Source organism: Protopterus annectens, chromosome 8.part1 (assembly GCF_019279795.1).
Source record: "Protopterus annectens isolate FY-2018-M chromosome 8.part1, PAN1.0, whole genome shotgun sequence".
In the NCBI taxonomy this organism is placed as follows: domain Eukaryota; kingdom Metazoa; phylum Chordata; order Ceratodontiformes; family Protopteridae; genus Protopterus; species Protopterus annectens.
The window spans coordinates 306524477-306544859 of record NC_056742.1 but is presented as its reverse complement, the minus strand read 5'-3'; the positions used below and the strand labels follow the sequence as shown (position 1 = coordinate 306544859).

The 20383-nt window shown below is 40.7% G+C and overlaps 1 protein-coding gene across 1 annotated transcript in view; it reads left to right on the top strand.

Annotated features, from left to right (window-relative positions):
- The window catches only part of CCHR8.PART1H16orf87 (chromosome chr8.part1 C16orf87 homolog), a 333928-nt gene extending 313754 nt beyond the window's left edge, over positions 1 to 20174 (top strand). The window contains exon 4 of the mRNA XM_044081896.1: positions 19559 to 20174. Within this exon, the coding sequence (XP_043937831.1) occupies positions 19559 to 19677 (119 nt within the window). The 3' untranslated portion in view covers positions 19678 to 20174. The remainder of the gene's footprint in view (positions 1 to 19558) is intronic.
- The last annotated feature ends 209 nt before the right edge of the window (positions 20175 to 20383 follow it).

Sequence of the window (20383 nt, the reverse complement as noted above, 5' to 3'; positions counted from 1 at the left end):
ATTAGTCAGCAATGATGTGGTACTAGGTTTTGTTTATCATGAGAAGGATGTGGAAGTGTTCAAGGTCATTGTCTTGCATTATGAGTCTGGAGTTGAAATGTTTTTAAGAACACAAATACACCAACTCCATCTACATCTTCCAATTTGGCATTGGATTTGATGGAGTTGCAGGCATTAAACCCCTGCTTTTGCTGTTCTGAAACGATGTGTCAGTAATTATGCATATATCTATATTTCAAGGATTAGGAATGCCTGTAAGGAGTGGAACTTTTTGTTAAGGCTTCCAGCATTGAGCAGTGCCACCTTAATTATGTTTTCATTTTGATTGGCTATATAGGTAATTTGAGGGAGCTGATCTTACCGAAAAGCATGCTCTGGTGGAGGAAAATGTATTGGCCAATTTTAGGAAACCACTAGTAGAAAGATTCAGGCCATTGCTAGTAAAGCTGCCAGGGATGTCCGTGTTCTCTCCCCAGGCTGATATATATTGGATCCCCTAGAACACTACCAGTAGCTAGGCCAGTAATTAAAGTAAATTATTTATTTGTATTGTGGTATTATTTTTGGCAATGGTAGGATACAGCACTAGTTTCAGATGCATATTCTGAATTCCAGCATGTCCCTCTTCATATGATCCAATGAGGTATGTCTCACTTTATTCACTGCTTGTTCAATGACCTTGTCATATGTGTACTTAGGTTGAATGGACTTGAGGATCCTAGACACATTGTGGATCTTGGTACCTTAGAGGCAGCTAGCATTCACTCAGTTCTTGCTCAGCCTGGTTATTGGTGCAAATGTGCATCTAACTGTGGGGTTACCTATGACCAGGACATTGTCAGATGTACAAGCCTCATCCTGCTACCTTAAAGGCTTCTGCATGCTGGTTGTGTGACCCCTTTTTGTGACTACATTTACTGTAGTGTTAGAATGTGCAGCATGTTGGTTTAAACCTGTTGGTGCTCGGTAGCATAAAGGAGGCAAGGTTGAGGGTTTGAGCTGATTTCTAGATTTAAGAGTTCTAGGAGAATTGAGTAGAGACTGTTTAACTGCACCTGCATAAGACAGCTTTGTGTGTAAAATATGTCAGTGTTACATATGTAGGTGGGGATAACACAGTGTTAAGCTCAGTGCATCCTACTGATTGAGAGAAGAACACCTCCATTTTAGTTTAGCAATTACATACCTTACAGATAGTCCTTTGGGTTAAGTAGGAGTGTGTCTTACACTGTCTTAGGATAACATGCTGTAAGTCTGGCTATAGAAGGAGGATTAGTCCTGTGTCTCCCCATGATGACCAGTGCTGCCATGTGTTGAAGGTTATAGAGGAATTAAAGAGGGGAACAGCACCACACAGCTTGGTACAACCCAGAAAAAGTTGTTTAAACAGAGCAAAACTGGATAACTCACTCACCAGAGTTAAAAGAATGTAACCTTTCAGTAGTACAAGCGTAGAGAATGTATTCATGCTCACTACCCACTGTGTACATATGATGACCCCAGCGCTATGCTCAAGGCAGTAGTGCACATCAAGTATTAAAAAAGAAAGAATCAATGAAAAACAAGTGCTTTATGCTACTCAGGACCTGATGCAGTTAGTCAAACTCTCCCTTAGGTGAATCACTATTTAATCCAAGATGGCATCAGCCTAGATTCATTCAAAAACAGAAAATAAAATGCAGAAAAAGTTATCAGACAATGCAGACAACATCTTTAAATGGTTAAAGTGATACTTAAAACAAACAGAAGGGTTGTTAGTATCAGTGTCTGGAAAACGTGTGTTGTATACTTCTCTTTAGGAGACTAAATATAGCTGTTTGCCTTGTTACCATTTAGGGCAACAGTGATAACTAATGGAGAACAAGAATGCAGAAACTGCACAAGCTGTAATAGTTTAGGACTGTATGCTCTGCAGTAGTAATTATTGTAGTCTAGGTTCATTTTTCTACTTTTGTTTATGGAATCTGCTATGTTAACATATTTTGTTTTCTGTTCTTGGAGTTTTAATATTGCAGCTGTGTATCTCATACTACAGGACCTGTACCTCAGATTCCCACACAGTGCAGTTTTGGTTGGCTTAGGCTGCACAGTTTTAACATTGCTACTTACCGTTTAAATTACCTTTTCACAGCATGAGTAAAAAATCATTGTGATATACTGATTTGAATTAGTGAAGACTGGTACATGTGAATAACATGCAACATTTACATATCTACATGTGTAGTGATAGCATTACCTTTTCACTTATATCCACTACTCCCTTTCAGCAAAACTTAAACAATTGAACCTGTTCAGCTGGGTGGTGAACCACCAACACTGTTTTTAACTTGCCGTAAGGTTGTGTGATTTTGGAATTAGTCATATTAGTTTAAGGGATGCACAGTTCAAACCTGCACAGAGATGGGTTGGGGCTGTTGTGTCCATGTACATACAAAAACGTGGCGGAGGTCACCCATTTTACTGAACGGTTTTGATTGCCTTGGACTTGCTGAAAAAGCAATTGTATTTTAGATCCATAGGCTGACAGGATCTTGCCTCAGTATATGAAAAAAAGTGTTTAGTGGTCACTCTGCTTACTGGCTTTGATTGTATTGGTTTTGCTGAAAAACAATGGCATATACAATTCATATGCCAGCGCTGATTTACTTCACCAAACTACCTACATACCTCTTAGCTGTCCAAAATTTTGTCTCATATTTTTGGTCTGTTCCCCATAAAATTTATGGTTTTCTGATAAATCATTTAGGATTGAAGTAAAGAAATAAGATACAATCTGATGTCAGTCTTCACGTAATCCTTGACTGTGTGCTCCGTCTCGGCCATTTACTTCAGCTTGCACCTTCCAAACTCTCGAGCTAGGCTCCTACCCATAATGCTCCTCTCTAAATTACCCCAGAACTCGTTTGCCGCTTCATGTGTCAGGCATGTCCAACCTTTTTCAAGCTTTGGCAGTTACAGTAAGTTTTTCCTCTATTTTCTGTCATATAGTCTACTTTTTCTCTATTTACGTACTTTCTTTTTTCTACCTACCCCTCTCCTTTCCTTTCTGCATGTGAATGATCCTTTTCTTTCCCTTCCCTGTACCATTGGGTAGTTCCTTTGCATACCATTGTTAGTACTATCCTCTCCCTTTCTTTACCTTTAAGGTAATTCTCGTTGCCATTGTTGGTACCTTTCTGCCGACACTTCTATTTATGTAAAATAAGAAAAGTCTTTTTATCCCTTTTCCCTCTTTGTGTGTGCGTCTGTGAGTGCTGTCAGTGCTAGGCCTTGTTAATCTAGCATGGCTGATAAATCTTCCAAGGGCACCTCTGGTTTCAAGAGGTGCCAAAAATGTGAGAGAAAGGTACCCAATTCAGATGGGCAGGTCTTCTGTATATACTGTTTAGGTGCTGTCCAGCTTCAGGAGGATTGCACCATTTGTCATGGTTTCTCCCACAGGACCTTAACTGAGCAGAGAAACAAATTAGTATTGAAAGGTCTGTTAAAGGGAGACTTTGAGGAGGCCATTTCTGGTACGAGAATTGAAGCCAGCTCATCTTTGACACCAAGCATTGCTACGGAACAGACACCTGCAGCTTTGGTACCAGTGATTTTATTGGTACCAAAGCAGACTACTTTTATTGCCTTACCAAGAACTACATATTCCCCTTCAGTCGGTCCATTTTCAGACAGATCACCCATGGTGTGACGTTTCATGGAAATGAGACCACCTATGTCTCCTATGAAGTCGCCCATTCGGTCCACTAAGAGTCTCAAAGAATTGTACATCATGAGGCTGGTCAACCAGCACCTGACGGTGAGGGGATTACCTCCATCTTTGTTTCCTAGCCAACTCTGCTCCGGAACCAGTCCTTCTTCGACACAGTCACACATTCCTCCTCCAGCTCCAGCCAAGTCTTTGGAGCCCCTGTCACCGACCTGCCTGGCTCCAACTGCCTCAGCTATGGTTAGTATCTTCTCTGGTGCCAAAAATTGCCTTGAGTTCTGTCAGTTTCAGAGAACATTGATGATAAATGTAATATAAATGTGAAGAGAAAGATAAACAAACTGGAAAGGGATATAAAAGAATACAGGGACAAAACATGTTACCTGGACCCCAAAGGGATTGTTAGGCAAACACCACAGTTTGAAGACCACCAGAGGGAGGGGATGGAAGTAGAACATTATGCCGAGATGGGTAATGGTTATGATCAAATGGACAACTTTGGAGAGGACCCTTTAGAGATACCCCCGCCTCATCGCTCTGAAAGGAATTTGAACCAGAAAGATTTATATTACCCCCCACAATCTGTTTGGGGGACAAGGCGGGAAGGATACCAGAGAAAGAGAGGGAAGTATTAGACTCTCTGAGTGCAGTTATTCACCAAGAAGGGGCTACATACACATACAACAATGTTAACATTTTTAATTATAGTGATGTAACATTAACTGTTGACCACTTTAAGTTACTGGCCAAGTGGTTTGTTTATCCCCAAGTCTAGGGGGGATATAAGCAAATTTTTGTTAGATTTTAAATTATTTTTGCAAAAAATGAATTTTGCGTTGTTATTCGAGGGTGTTAAGCAACCCCATAAAAGGGAGATTTTGAGATGGAAAAGTATTTTTAACCCTCCTATACACCCCAAGTTAAAAAAATTTGAAATGTTGGTCAATAAGACTATTAGACAATGGCAATTGGATAAACCACAATACAGAAACTATAATATGGATAAGAATGAATGGGAGGTGTTGAACAATTTGAGGATGGATCCTAATGTCTGTGTTATGAAACCGGACCGGGGGGGGGGGGGTGCGGTTATCGTGAATACCTTAGTTTATGAAGGAAAATGTTAAATTTACTGGGAGATTCCGACACCTATAGGCAAGTATCGAAAAATTAGATCAATATAGCCTACAAAAAAATTGATTTGGCAGTAAATGATTTATTGTTAGAGAGGCTGATCTCAATGATTTACTCTATTTAACCAATAATAGACCTAGGGTGCCTGTGGTGTTTGGTATACCCAAAGTACATAAAGATCCTGATAACCAGCCCCTGAGACCAACAGTAGCAGCTGCTGGATCTAAAACGGCACCTCTGGCTAAATTCCTTGAAGTCAAACTCAAAACATTATGGGGTACTAACACCCAGATTCTCAAATATTCCTGGGAAATTTTAAAGGGCATTAATCCCAATGAAAACTATTCACTAGTGATCTTTGTAACCATTGACATTAAGGATCTTTTTACTGTTATCCCCTACAGTATTGGACTCCAGTGGTTAGAGGAATTTCTGATTGAGAGATGTAAGGTTTCCACCTATAATTTGCACCTGATTCTTTATCTAATGGAGCTGGTGTTACATAACAATTTTATATACTTTGGGGGAGAATTTTTTCATTAGCTTAAGGACATAGCGATGGGGGCCAATTGTGCCCCCACCTAGGCTAATATTGTATTGGCTTGGTGGGAGCAGAAATTCATCCTTGATTCCGAATTCAAAGAGTATTGGATAAAATATGTAAGATTCCTGGATGATATTTATTTGTTTTGGGTGGGGCCAGATGAAAAGTTACAAGATTTTTTAGCTTACATAGAGACCACCATCGATTTTTTGCATTTTACTTACAATATTTCCAAGAATATCTTACAGTTTCTAGATGTACAGATTGATATAACAGAAAATGGGAATATCAAATATAGAATTTTTAGAAAAAAACACCTATTCCAATTCTTTTGTACATTTTAACATCTCACACCCTCTATTTCAGAAAAAGAGTTTGGTAAGGGGGCAATACATCCGTTCCAGTAGGATGACTTCCAGAGACATTGACTATGAACTAGAATGTGATTGTGATTTTTTTAGATGCTCATTGTAGAGAAAGAGGATATCCTCATGACTTTTTGGTTAACATCAGACAGGATGTCAGTCCCAATAGGGGAAAAAAATTTTGCCCAGTGCTTGGGTTGATATTTAATGACAAATATGAACTGACTGAAAAAGAAAATTTGAACAAAGATGACAATTATGGGATGTTCATTACTAAATTCATTACTGACATTTTGTATTGTAATCATATTGTTAGAAATTAATGGAACAAAAAGTTACTTATAAGAAGGGGAAGAACTTAGAAAATGTATTAGAGGATCATAGAAGACCTAGGAAAGGGGGTGGTAAACCCAAGGGAACATATCGCTATGGGGCTTGCTCCCAATGTCAATACATTGCGTACACTGAATGTGTTTACCTTCCTATTATAGATAGGGAGATTAGTGGCCAATTTTATTTTAACTGTAACAGTGAGAGAGTAGTATATATGGCTAGGTGCTCCATCTGTAATGCAATTTATATAGGTAAGACAGAGCGAAAAATTCGTAGGCCTATCTATGAACATATATATGAAATTAAGTCAAAAAATGTTAAGAATGCCTTATTCAAACACACTGTAGATTGTCAACAGGCCACTTTCACCTTTTACATTCTTGAACAAGTACTGGTGGACATAAGAGGTGGAGATTGGGAAAACCTGCTAGAATACAGAGAACTTTACTGGCAGGTTACCCTGGATGTAGCAAGATACCCAGGACTCAATGAGCATATTAATATTGCTCCACTTTTAAAACTAAGGGCTGCTAAACTTTGAGATGAATTTAATCAGTAAGACGTTTTTAATCTTAGAATGATTTAACGCATTGTACACATTTTATTTAGTATTTTACAACATGAATTGTAAGGGTTTACATTCTCAATACTTTTTGGCCAGTAAGTGGTGTTATGTATACATATGTATACCTTGGATATCCATATGTGTTTATTTTAATGAATTATTTCAATGAATTTTATATTTAACAATATACATTTTTAAAAATGATTATTTAGATAGACGTGGGTAGATTTGTTATGAAACTTTAAAAGTTCAGTTGTATAAGTTTCAAAATGTTGTTTTTCAACTAATTGTGTTTTGTATTTTTCGGAGGATGAACACACTATGGTGGTTTTTCACGTCATTTATTGATTAATTAGGGGAGGTTGATGATTGGTGTTATGAATAATTGAGTGTATTTAAGTAAAACATTTTTGTTAATGGATGTTTTTTCTGATGAAGTCTTTCTTAGACGAAAACATGTGAACTCAGTACCATTAGTGTTTTGTGGACTCTCATAGTGCTGGCTTGCCTTTCCGTTGTTCCACTTTTTGTTTTTAGTCATCAGGAGACACACCTAGATGCGCTTGTGTGACTTTGCAGAGCCATTTAAATCTTCGTTCAACTTTGACGATCCATTTGACGGATCATCCATATTTAGACCCAAAGTAAAAGATACACTGGCCAGATGTGAGTGAGATGGTGGGAAGACTTTCTGCCATAGGCATACACTTCTCCACTCCTCAATGGCCGTACTCTAGAAACTAGAGAAGTGGGAGGCTTTGGTTCAAAAAGTCGCAAGGGCCTTTCCAGGACTCACGTGGCAAGGACTTTTCCCAGGGCAGAAGGGGATGTAACAATGGAAGACACCATTCTAGAGGCAGAGGTGGCCCACAGAACCAGGGATCCATAGATTCCTTCTCTGGTAATTCCTACCAGCACTCCTGAAGGAGGCCTGATTGCCTTTCTGTGGAGGCAGTTGGGGGACAATTATGCCTGCACCAATTTGCCTGGCTACAAATGACATCAGACAAAAGGGTGTAAGGGATCATTTCCAGAGGCTACATTATTGCCTTTTTGACTAATTCAAAAACACAAAAAAAAGAGTCATCCAGGAAGTTCCACCACACCAGAGGGGATCCGGATTTTACTCAATATTCTTTTAGTGCCCAAAAAAACAGGGGACTGGAGACCCATTTTGGATCTCAACCAGTTCAACAAGCCAGTTCAGCAAACCAAGTTCTGGATGGTCTCTGTACAGTCAATACTTCCTTTCTTAGAAAAAGACAAGTGGATGTACTCTCTAGATCATCAGGATACATGTTACCATATAAAAATGGGCAAGTGCTCCAGAAGATTCCTGCACTTCCAACTGGGAGCCAGTCATTGCCCTTTGGTCTCACCACAGCCCCCAGGGTGTTTACCAAATGCATGGCAATGGCAGTGGCTCATCTCAGACAGCTGCGATTTTGAGTTTTTCCTTATCTCGATGACTGGCTCCTTACTGCTACCACCAGGTGTCAACTCGTAAGGGCAAGAGATTATACCCTACATCTTTGCATTTCATTAGGCATTGCAATAAATTACGAAAAGTCAAATCTGCAACCTACACAACAGCTGGAATTTATCAGAGCTCTGCTAAACACAGTTATGGGAATTGCTTCACTCCCAGTAGAAAGGCTCCAAAAGATCAGATCACAAGTAAACTATATTATTCAGAACAGAAGTGTTCCAGCCAGAATCATCTTACAGGTGCTAGGCTCAATGGCAGCCTCTGTTACTCTAGTTCCCTTGGCCAGATATCACATCCGGATTCTCCAATGGCTTCTGGCCTCCCAATGGTCATCATTGAATCAGCTGATGTTGCAACACATCTTGATCTCCAATCGCTGCAAACAAGATCTGTCTTAGTGACTCCATTCCAAAGAGATCCTTTCGGGCCGTCCTTTCCTTCTTCCACAACCCCAAGCCATAGTGACCATTGGATGCTTCCCAGATAGGGTGGCGGGCATTAACTGGGAAGGACAGTCCAAGGCACTTGGTCACAACTGGAGGCCAATTTGCACATCAGTGTTCTAGAGATGTGGGCAGTGCTGTTAGTGTTGCAAGTATTTCAAGATGTCCTTCCCCTGGGAACAGTGGCATTTAAGACGGACAACATGTCAGTAGTCTGGTACATCAACAAACAAGGAGGAATCAAATCTTATCCACTTTGTTGAGAAGCCCTCAGAGTTTGGCAATGGGCGATTTCTTCCAACCACTTTCTCACGGCAATGCATATTCCGGGAAGCTCCAGCGTGATAGAGGACAAGATGAGCAGAACTATTCTGATGCCGCACAAGTGGTCTGTGGTGACTGAAAAGATTTTCCGCCACTGAGGCCAACCTTGCTGTGATCTGTTTGCGTCCCCTCTGAACAAGTGCAGCAGTTACTTTGCCCTGATCCCCCCTCTGGGGGAGTCACTCAGAGGTGCTCTTCTCCATGATTCACCCCCCCCCCCCCAGTCTCCTGTACACATTTCCCCCAACTCCTCTCATATCTCAGTTTCTAAAGAAAGCCAAGATGTCAAAGAACATAATAGTCCTCATTGCTCTGTTCTGGCCTAGACAAGTTTGGTTTCCCTTCATTTGGACTCACATACTTTGGAAACCTTGGATTCTGCACCCAGCTCCAGATCTATTATCTCATTCAGATGGAATGGTTCATCTGAATCTCCAATATCTCAAGATCAGTGTGTGGTTTCTCCAATTCTCATGATCGCCAGGCATTCTTCCCTTGCCTTACCGGTCCGACAAATCATTTTGGCCCATCACAAACCTTCAGCTAGAAAGCTGTACCACAGTAAATGGGAAAAATTTGCTAGATGGGATCTTAACAGTGATATTGACCCTTATGCAGCTCCTGTGGATAAAGTTTTGGGTTTTCTGGCCGTACCTTATCAATCTGGTTCTTCAGCCTCTACCATTCAAGTACATCTGGCTGCGATATCTAACTTTCATATTGGTTTGGATGGTTCTTCACTTATGTCACAAACTTTGTACTTGACTTAAAATTTCTGACATGGAAAACTTTGTTTTTATTAGCTATTACTTTGGCAAGAAGCGTATCAGAAATTCAAGCTTTGTCCTGCAAGCCCCCTATTTAATATTTCACAAGAACAGGGTTTCCTTCAGGACTAATCCTTCCTTTTTGCCAAAGATTATTTCAGAATCTAATATCAGTCAAACCTTTCACCTACCAGTCTTTTTCTCTAATTTCTCCAATAAGGGAGAATACTGCCCACACTTGATAGACGTTCACAGGCAAGTAACGTTTTTACCTTCACAGAACAAAGGATATCAGAAAATCTGACTGTCTGTTGCCTTTTCCTCACTTTCTTTAGGTAACCAAGTTTCTAAATCCTAAGGGATTGTATAATTTTTATTTATCATTCAAAGGGTCTCCAACCACCACATCCTGTGAAAGCTCATTCAACTAGAGCTGTAGCAGCTTCCACAGTTTTTCATGCTAGAGCTTCTTTAGATGACATTTTTGCGGCAGCTACACTGGCATCTCCTCATACCTTTATTACTCATTGCAAACTGGACTAGGTCTCTAGGGGGGCATGCATCATTCATTTCAGTGGTGCTCAGGAATATTCTGCCATGAGACCTCCCAAGGTACAGGTAGCTAGGGACTCAGTCCGCAGCAAAGATTATGTGAAGATTGACAACATCTGATAAAGAAGTTATGTCTTACCATAATGTTCCTTCTGTGTTGCCGAGTTTCACTAATCTTTAACATTCCTCCCTCCTTCCCCAGCCTAAGACTCTTAGTGGACAGAATACTTCCAAAAACTGACTTCATAATAGGGACACAGATCTGGTCTCTTGTTGTGGTTTTTCAATTTTTCTGTCACTGTGTTAGACAAATTCAGTCTGAGGTAATTTAGAGAGGAGCATTATGGATAGAGGCTAGCTCAAGAGTTTGGAAGACGCGAGCTGAAGTAAACAGCTGAGTCAGTTCTGAGGCTCGTAACCAAGCCCACAGTTAAGGATTAGTGAAGATCGACAACACAGATGGAACATTGTGGTAAGACATAACTTCTTTATTCAGTTTTAGACTCCATATTTTTCATAAAATGCATGCTAATGGAAAACCTGTTATTTTAACAACTTGCTAAATCTGTATAAGTAATATTTAAAATCAGTCTCTGATTTTGGGTCTATGAACACCCCCCCCCCCCAAATTATTTTTGGCTTTTTTCCAGATTTCATACACTTAAAGGTTGAGAGGTATGCCTAAAGATCAGTTAAAATTTTAACTCATTGCTGTACTGTAGAGGCAGTTCTTGGAGTTCTGTGTTCCAAATTGGTGGTATATATAATAGCCATATGTGTGTTTCTGCGTGGAGTAAGGAAAGGTGCTTTTTGTTTTCTTGATGTGCATGTAATTGCAAAGTTTCTTGCCTGGTTATAGTGATGGATGGTGAAACTTGTCACAGATGACATGACAGTCTCAGTGATGAAGAAGTAGTTGTGTCAATGCAAACTGTGCATATGGTTTTGTGACAGAAATAAAGATGTGATTGATGTTTTACAGGTATATTCACAAAACACCGAAATTCAAAATGAACACAGCTGACATATTTCTTTCAGGGTGAATCAACCTCACACACACCTGCTAGCAATGTATGCTAACTTCAAGATCACTAGGCCTTGGATTAAGAAGAATTTTCTGAGATGGCACAATCTGGATCTTATAGGAAACACTGAATTCACACAGTAGTAAATCAATATTCTGGCATGTGTTCACTAATGTCTTGAACTTTAACCAGGCAGTAATCCCCTACATACTGAATACCACAGTTTGCCAACAGAGAAAACAAGAGATGGACTATAGAAATAATTAATGCATGAATGGCGCACAGCAACGGTTATCCCACTCCATAAAGGGGGAGCCACCACGGACCCCGGAAACTACTGCCCCATTAGCCTGACGAGCCTAGTGTGCAAGGCTATGGAGCGTATCATCATGGAACTTATAAACAATGACATTGGCAATCTCCAAACTCTGGACCTTACCCAGTTTGGGTTTGTAAAAGCCAGATCATGTCTCCTAAACCTGATAGACTTCTTTGAAGCGGTCACCAAAGCTGTAGATGAGGGTAAGGTGGTTCACACAGCCTATCTAGATCTCGCCAAGGCTTCCGACACCATCCCCCACTCTGGAATTATAGACAAACTTGCTAAACTAGGTACAAATCCCTATGTCACAAGATGGGTTGCCAGCTGGCTCACTGGCAGAACCCATGCTGTGAAAGTAGCAGACTCTAAATCCAACTTCAGACCATTGACAAGTGAAGTACCACAGGATTCAGTCCTAGGTCCTCTCCTGTTTGGTATCTACTTCTCTGAAGTATAAGCTAACAAGAAGGTCTTTGGCTAACAAAGTTCGCAGATGACTGCAAACTAGGAGCCATAATCAAAACTCCTAACGATGTGGACATCCTACAAAAGGGGCCTCACTGAGACAGATGACTGGTGTCAAAGCCATGGCCTCAAGCTCAGTGCCAAAAAATGCATTGTTATCCCTTTTGGTAAAAACTCTGTACCCATGAACTACCACATAGGCGGTAGTTTACTTAACACCAAAAGTGTGATAAGAGACCTTGGGACACAAGTGGACAGTAGTCTCTCCTTTGATAATCACATCCCACCAGTAGTCAAGAAATCCTTCTACGTGGCACACCTCATCACAAAAGGTTTCTCATCCAGGGAAAAAGAGGTCATTGTTCCCCTCTACTCATCACTCATTAAACCGATTATAGAGTACAACGCCCCTTTTGGTATGTACCTCACAAGACATCTACAACAACTGGAAAGGCCACAGAAATATCTCACAAAGAGGATTACCGGCCTCAAATAGTGCCCTATGCAGATGTCTCAAAAAACTCCAGCTTTACTCTGTCGCATATCGCCTGCTCAGAGGCGATCTCTGCCTAACATTCAAAGCTATGGCAAATCCAGAGCTGTTGGACATGCTCCACATAAAGAAATCCCAATCCCTCCGAGCTACATGCTCTAGGGACCTAAACCTTGTCACCACAATAAACAGAACATGCTGGAGGGATAGATTCCTGTCCCAGAGACTTCCCATACTCTGGAACAAACTACCTATCTATATCAAACAAAGCTCCTCATTAGCACTCTTCAAGAAAAATCTTGATGATTGGATGGGAGATAGGAAATTCACCCCGGGGATCACTTCTGTGGCTCTGCTTGACAGGGGCACAGGAAAATCATTTTCTTGGGTGGCAAAAGCCAGGGTACCATTTGGCTAGGCTTATATAGGCCCTAGGGCCAATAGTCTAGTTCCTACCTATGAAACTATGACATGAATGCTTTTGCCGAACAAAAATGCACAATATTTATATGTCAGGTAAATAGCAAGAAAAGAAGGTCTACATCCCAGAAACACATCAAGTGACTTCAGATGGTGACTGTCTACATTACACTGGTGACAAGTGTTAGCTTCTTGTATCCCTGGAGTCACTGTATCTGCTGCTAGTGTACATTTTTTAAACATTTCATTTTGGTGCTGTCCTGCACAGTTCCATATTTGCCAGTTTAAAATGTACATGTACTAAAGGCAGCATGTTAATTTCATCAGTGTGTCCATGCATGCTGTTTGGAGGATGACTCTCAAGCAGTAGTGCAGATTTGAGAGTTATACCTTGTAAGTTCTACTGTGACAGGTCCTAAACCAGTACTCTTTGTTCTTGTCGCTACTAGAGAGTGTCAGCCATGCTTACAGCATGTCTGCCAGTCCAGAAGCTTGGTACATAGTAATATGCCCATAACTGAAAAAGCATATCCTTGTTCAGCTGCAAGCTGACATTTTTACAGTAGTCTGATGACTGACATCGTACAGGCACTACCCAGAAGAGTGGCAGTTCACTGATATACATTATGTCTGCAGTGCAGTGCATGGATATGTAGGTGCTGGCTACAGTTGAATCCGTGCACTTAGCATGACTATTGCAGTGACTCCCAACATGTGGCAGTCCCACATCATCTTCCTCTATTACGTATGCACATGTTCAGGCATCTGGTTGTATGAGGAATGTGCCTGATGTCTGCAGTACTGTAAGGGTTCTCTGTATCGGGGTGCCAGAGTGTGTGAGGGGTGCTGGGCACCTTCTTGTATCACTGGCTGTTTGGAAGAATTATGTCACAGGTGCATATGCAGCATACAGCTGACCTTGATGACATTATGGCCCTGTTTTTAGAAGTCACAGACAGGGGCAGAGAGGATGCATGTCCACATCCATTGTCGGGTGATAGTAGGGAAGAGTATTTATTCTCATACATGCATGCGACAATATGCAGTTAAAAACTGATTCTAAAATGTAGGATCCTAAAATGAAGGATCTTGGCAGTTGGGATAGTACGATGGAAATGGGTGCATTCAGCAACTCTAACATTCTTGTCATTAATATGTAGTGGGGATTTAAGCACTTTTTATTTCCAGAGGGATGATATATCCATGACTTACCATGGAATTTGAGTGCATATAACAAGCCAGGTGTAGTACAAGAGCTCTGCATGTGCTCTGTTGAACATTTCACCTCCTGCTCAGTGAGGACCACTGGGCTTTGCATTGCATGGTAGCAGTGTTGCAGCTGCAGTTGTACAAGATGCCTGGCACTGGCATACAGTGTACAGCTGTGGATCATAAATCCACTCTGTATATTGCAGTTTATATTCTTGTGTTGCTCTTCTGTGTTAGTATTAATATGACCAAACTGCAGAGTACCTTCTTCTTCTCATCACATGGCTTCAGTGGAGGTAGAAGCATGTTAATCTGTAACAGTTTCTGTATTTGTACCAACTTCCCAAGATCTCCTAACCAATGTTTTTTTTTTTTTTGTTCCGAACATTTGACACAGTCAACCACAGTTATCTTCCTAAGTGCATTATTGTACTTCGGGTTGTCTGCTAATCTGCTAGTTTATTAATTATCTGTCCAACAAATAGTTTACTGTCTAGGCTGGACAGAGATGCTTTCCATCATATACCCCACAGACTCTGGTGTGCCCCAAAGAATAGTGTTAGTACCCCTCATTTTCACCCTCTTCATTAACAGTCTCACCATGTGATTTTAAATCAGCAGCATTCTCCTCTATGCCTGTGATACAGTTATCTGTAAATAATAAGCTGCATCCTGTGACACAATCCATGAGCAACTTCAAACTATTAAAAAGAAAAAGACTGACTCTTAATTACCAAAAAGACCAAACATATGCTCTCCAACACCACTGTGAAACTGCACACAGTAGCCATCCCAACAGTAGCACATACTTTTGACATTGGTGCAGAACCTGTAAATGCATTTGTATACCTGTGCATTACCCTTACAATGCCTGTGCACACCAGTGTTCTAAAATCCAAAGTGAATGGGAATATCGCTGCCTGCTGATACAACTCAAAATTTCTAACCCCTGAGGGAAGAAATGCAATTGGTAAAGGCATTCTGCACCCCAGCTTAAATATAGCCTGCCACTGCAAGCTTACTATTCTGGTAAAAATCTGTCACCTGCAGGCACTCACAGAATGAATTTGTAGATTCTGCCTATTTTCCCTTCACTGTGAACATCACTGCTACTCCTTTATGCATGCAAGCTGTCTCCACATCTGCAAATTGTGTGCTCTCTAACCACCTCTTACTTCACCTATGCTCTGGATTCTCAGTAAAACAAGATATTCACCATCCAATGACCAGCAGAATTGCTGTGTACGTCACATCTTGCCTTTTCCATTCTTGCTCCTGAAGTATGGGATGACCTGCCCACCAAAATTAGAGCCTCCACATCCATGCAAAATTCAGCGCAAAGCTCAGCCAGCACCTTCACATCACTCAAGTTTACACCCAAGCAAGGAATACTTCAACAGGTTTTACACCTTCGGTCAGCTTATCAGTTCAAAGTACATTAGCTGTAATTACTTTAAATGTTATATAGCTATATAGATGTGTGTGTGTGTGTGTGTGTGTGTGTGTGTGTGTGTGTGTGTGTGTGTGTGTGTGTGTGTTGCACATATGTGTGGGTCCCCTTTACATGGTCAACATTTCAGAATGTCGAAGACAAATATAGCCGAGACCATATGATCGACATTGGAAATGTCGACCATGCGGAACCGGAATCTCCGTGCAGTGCGGAATGGAACGATTTCCATCTTCTGCACTGTAGTGCAATCTCTGAGTTGGCATATTTAAGTTCCGGGGGGGTGCAGGGGAAAGGTAAGTTTTTGTTGTGATTTTTTTTTATTCCACGGTCGACATTTCGGATGTCAATCATATGGTCCCGGCCATATAGACTCATAGGTTGGTACTAGGCTATCGGCCCTAGGGCCTATACAAGCCTAGCCATAGCAATTCCCTGGCTATTTCTTCCCACACTATTTACTTCCCTGGACCCCTGTCTAGCAGGGTGACTGACATGATCCCCAGGATGAATTTCCTTTCTCCCATCCAGTCGTCAAGGTTCCTTTTGAAGAGGGCCAAAGAGGCGCTCTGCTTGACACGTATGGGCAGTCGGTTCCAGAGTTTGGGGAGTCTCTGGGTCAGGAACCTATCCCTCCATGTTTTGTTTATTGTGATGGCAAGGTTTAGATCCCTGGAGCGTGCTGCTCTGAGGGATTGGGATTTCTTTAAGTGTAGCATGTCCAGCAGCTCTGGGTTTGACATGGCCTTGTATGTTAAGCATAGATCACCTCTGAGTAGATGATATGCGACAGAGTATAGCTGGAATTTTTTAAGTCGGTCAGCATAGGGCATCTGCTTTAGGCCTGTGATTCTTTTAGTGAGGTATTTCTGCGGCCTTTCCAGTTGTTACAGATATCTTGAGAGGTGCTTACCAAATGGGGTGTTGTATTTTATAATGGGTCTAATGAGGGATAAGTACACTGGGACAATGACCTCCTTTTTTCGGGATGAAAAGCCCTTAGCGATGAGGTGTGTCACATAGAAGGATTTCCTGACTGTTGTGGTGATGCGGTTATCGAAGGTGAGACCACTGTCCACCTGTGTCCGTAAGTCTCATCACACTTTCGGTGTTTAGTGTACTGCCACCTATGTGGTAATTCACGGGTACATGTTTTTTCCCAAAGGGAATAACTATACATTTCTTGGCATTGGGCTTGAGCCCATGGCTCTGGCACCAAGCATCTGTTTCTGTAAGGCCCTTCTGTAGAGTATCCACATCATTTGGGAATTCAATAATGGCTCCCAGTTTGCAGTCATCTGCGAACTTTGTTAGCCAGAGTCCCTTAGTGTTGGCCTGTACTTCAGAGAAGTAGATGCCAAACAAGAGTGGTCCCAGGACTGAACCCTGAGGTACTCCACTTGTCTGGAGCTGGATTTGGAGTCGACTACTTTTATGGTGTGGGTTCTGTCAGCAAGCCAGTTGGCAACCCATTGAGTGACATTGGGATTAATGCCCAGCTTAGTAAGTCTGTCTGTGATTCCAGAGTGGGGGATGGTGTCAAAGGCCTTGGCTAGGTCCAGATTGGATGTGTGGACCACTTTACCCTCATCCACGGCTCTGGAGACTGATTTGAAGAAGTCAGTCAGGTTCAGGAGACAGGCTCGGCCCTTCACGAACCCAAACTGGGTGGGGTCCATTGTTTGAAGGTTGCCAATGTCTTTGTTTATAAGTTCCATGATAATACGTTCCATGGCCTTGCAGATCAGGCTCGTCAGACTGATGGGGCGGTAGTTCCCGGGATTCAAGGTGGATCCCCCCTTGTGAAGTGAGATAACTGTAGCTGTGTGCCACTCAGTGGGCAAAAAGCCTGAGGTGAACCTATGATTAAACATGACACTTAGGTGAAGTGCCAGTACATTTTGTAGTTCATGTAGTGCACAGCTCGGGATGTCATCTGGTCCCATGGATGCTGTATTCTTAGCTTTGGAGAGTGCGTTGTTTACCTGTGTGGCCGTTACCGGAATTTGACAATCTTCTGGTATTGAGATGAGCCGTTTAGGGGGTGAGAGGGGGGTGAAGTTGGCACTGAATTGATCTACCATGATATTGGCAATATCCTTGGGATCAGTATATTTAATGCCAGTCTGTTGTAACTCAGAGCAGTTGTGAGCATTGCCATTTAGATTCTTGACAGTTATAGAATGCCTTGCAGTTGTCTTTGGAAGCTTTGGCAATTTTTATTTTCGTAACTAGCTTTGGAGGATTTTATGAGGGATCTCAGATGGTCTTCGACATTCTGAAATGTCGACCATGTGAAGTAGATCTGTGCGTGTGCGTGCACCTGTGTTCTCCAAGTTCTTTAAATAGTCCCTACAGAATAATCGTTTTCTAATAAGTTCACTTTTTTCCCAGTACTTTGCACCGTCACCTTTCACTGTTTTCTCTAACTTTCCAAGCCAGTTAGTGCATCTTCTGTGTCTAACCAAATGATCTATTTGGAATTATGCCTGCATGTGCATGCAGTTCCTCTGTACTGTACTACCACAGGCAATGTAAGTATGGCACATGTAATTTACGTACTAAGATTATACTTGTAGCTAACTTTGTGTCAGCTGTGTTTTTGTTTAAGTAGAAAAACCAAGATAAAAAGTTTGTCTGTCAACCAGTCAGATAAATGCTCCGTTGCTGAAATATTGAATAAGAATGAAATCCATAAAATAGGCAACGGAGCAAAACAGGTAATCACTTCACATCCACCAAACCAGTTCTTTTCACCGAAATAACACGACTTTTCATAAAGTAATGAAACTTTTTTAAAAAATAAATGTTTTTATTTGACTTGATAAGCGCTTTTTCGCTAGGTTAGCTTCTTCAGATCAACATGTCGGATTATTTCGGTGAAAAGAACTGGTTTGGTGGATGTGAAGTGATTACCTATTTTGCTCCGTTGCCTATTGTATTTTATGTTTTTGTTTAGCCTAGGAGAATTATGTAAGCAAAATGCTCTGTACTGGTGTGTACCGTTATGCTAAATATCCATCTTTACTGTTATGTCTAGAGCTCACCGTACTGTACCGGTTATTAACTTAGTCATGTGTGGTAACAACTGTACCTTATGTATTGCATGTAACAATCCAAGTACATGTTATATACTTTATCAACATATTTAATGTAGCAAACCAGCTCTGCATGCTGTTTTTGTAATACACCACCTGGGACATGGCACAAATGGGTGATCATATCATCAGCCACAGAGAGAGCAAATAATATAAAACTATTTCTGCATACCCTTTGCCATACTGCTTTATAACATCGGTGAATTGGGTTTTTAATAAAATACATTTTGCATATTATACTATGCTTAAACTTGAATAACATACTTGCTGGGTTGTATTCGGTGCTAGTTATATGTGCCTTATGCCTTGCATATTTCTGATAGACATGGCATAATATCTGTTAATCAGTCTCACTTTGCTGTCTGTTTGTAGTTTACAGTGATATTTTCCCAACTGTAGCCCTGATGGTCTTGAGAAAGTTACTTCAAAGCGTGATTGTAAAAGTGAGTAAGCCAGAGAAAATAGTTGAAAAGGGCTGGAGAGATGAGGAAGTCAGAAAGAGTTTGAAATGTCAGGTTATGGAGCAAAAAGAGAACATAAATATTGTCTTGTGAAGGAAAATGAAGCTTCGGAAAATCAGGTGAAAAACAGTAAATGAAAAAATCTATACTATCAGTTCAGTTTAATGTTACTCTAGTTGTCTTTTTGCAGGTTTGATTAGAAAATATGTAGCAAGATTTACACTTTTTCAGTCAAAATCTCTGAAACATTAGGATACATTAGGAAATGGGCTGAGCTTGTGTGTTTTTGTACAAATTTGTAGTTAGTTTTAAAATTGCTTTTTTAAGTTATCTTATTTAATACATTAATGTATCTGACTTGATCATATCTGTTTTCCTTTTATTTCACAGAAAAACAAGAAAGGGAAGTTGATTTGTATGCCAACCTCTCTGATGAAAAGGCATTTGTATTTTCAGTGGCACTGGCAGAAATTAACAGAAAAATTCTAAATCAGAGACTTATCTTATGATCCACTTCTGGGGCCCAGCTACAACTCTGCACAGATAGGCCTTTGCAGAGCTAGTGGTTTGTGTGGTCAGCCACATAAGTCATGGATGCTTGAGTGTATTTCAGGCAAGCTGATTAGGAGTACAACACATGGTAATCTGCAAGACCAAGTACTGCTCTTCGAACATAGCAGGTGTGTTACGCATTTCCATGTTATGCTGGATAAGACGATGTGTGACTGCAGAAGAGGAAAGTGATATTATCCAAAAGAAGATGAAATGTGGCCTTGGCAATGCCTCATATTGTCGCATTTCTGCTTTACAGAGAATATTACAAACATTAATTTACAGCTGAAAATAATGCACAAAGACAGAATAATATGTTGATATTGTTTTTGTCTCACTTTAAATGTATTTATGAAATGGCATTTTGCATACAGTTGTTAATCCTAGCATTTGGATGCAGTGGGATTCACAACACTGTTTTCTATTTTGTAATTAAATAATTTGTTTTGTAAAATGTTTAGTTTTTTTAATATGGGGATATGTGCAAATTTAATATTTTCAGGGTTTGACTTGCTTTGTTTGCAAAAAGAATGTTCTAAATGAGTCATGGGATTTCGTTAAGGGTATATATGTTTTTTAATTTATTGGAGGCTTAGATAATACTGGTGTTTAGAATACTGAACTTTGCCATGTTTTACACATTACTTCCTTGTCCTCATTGTA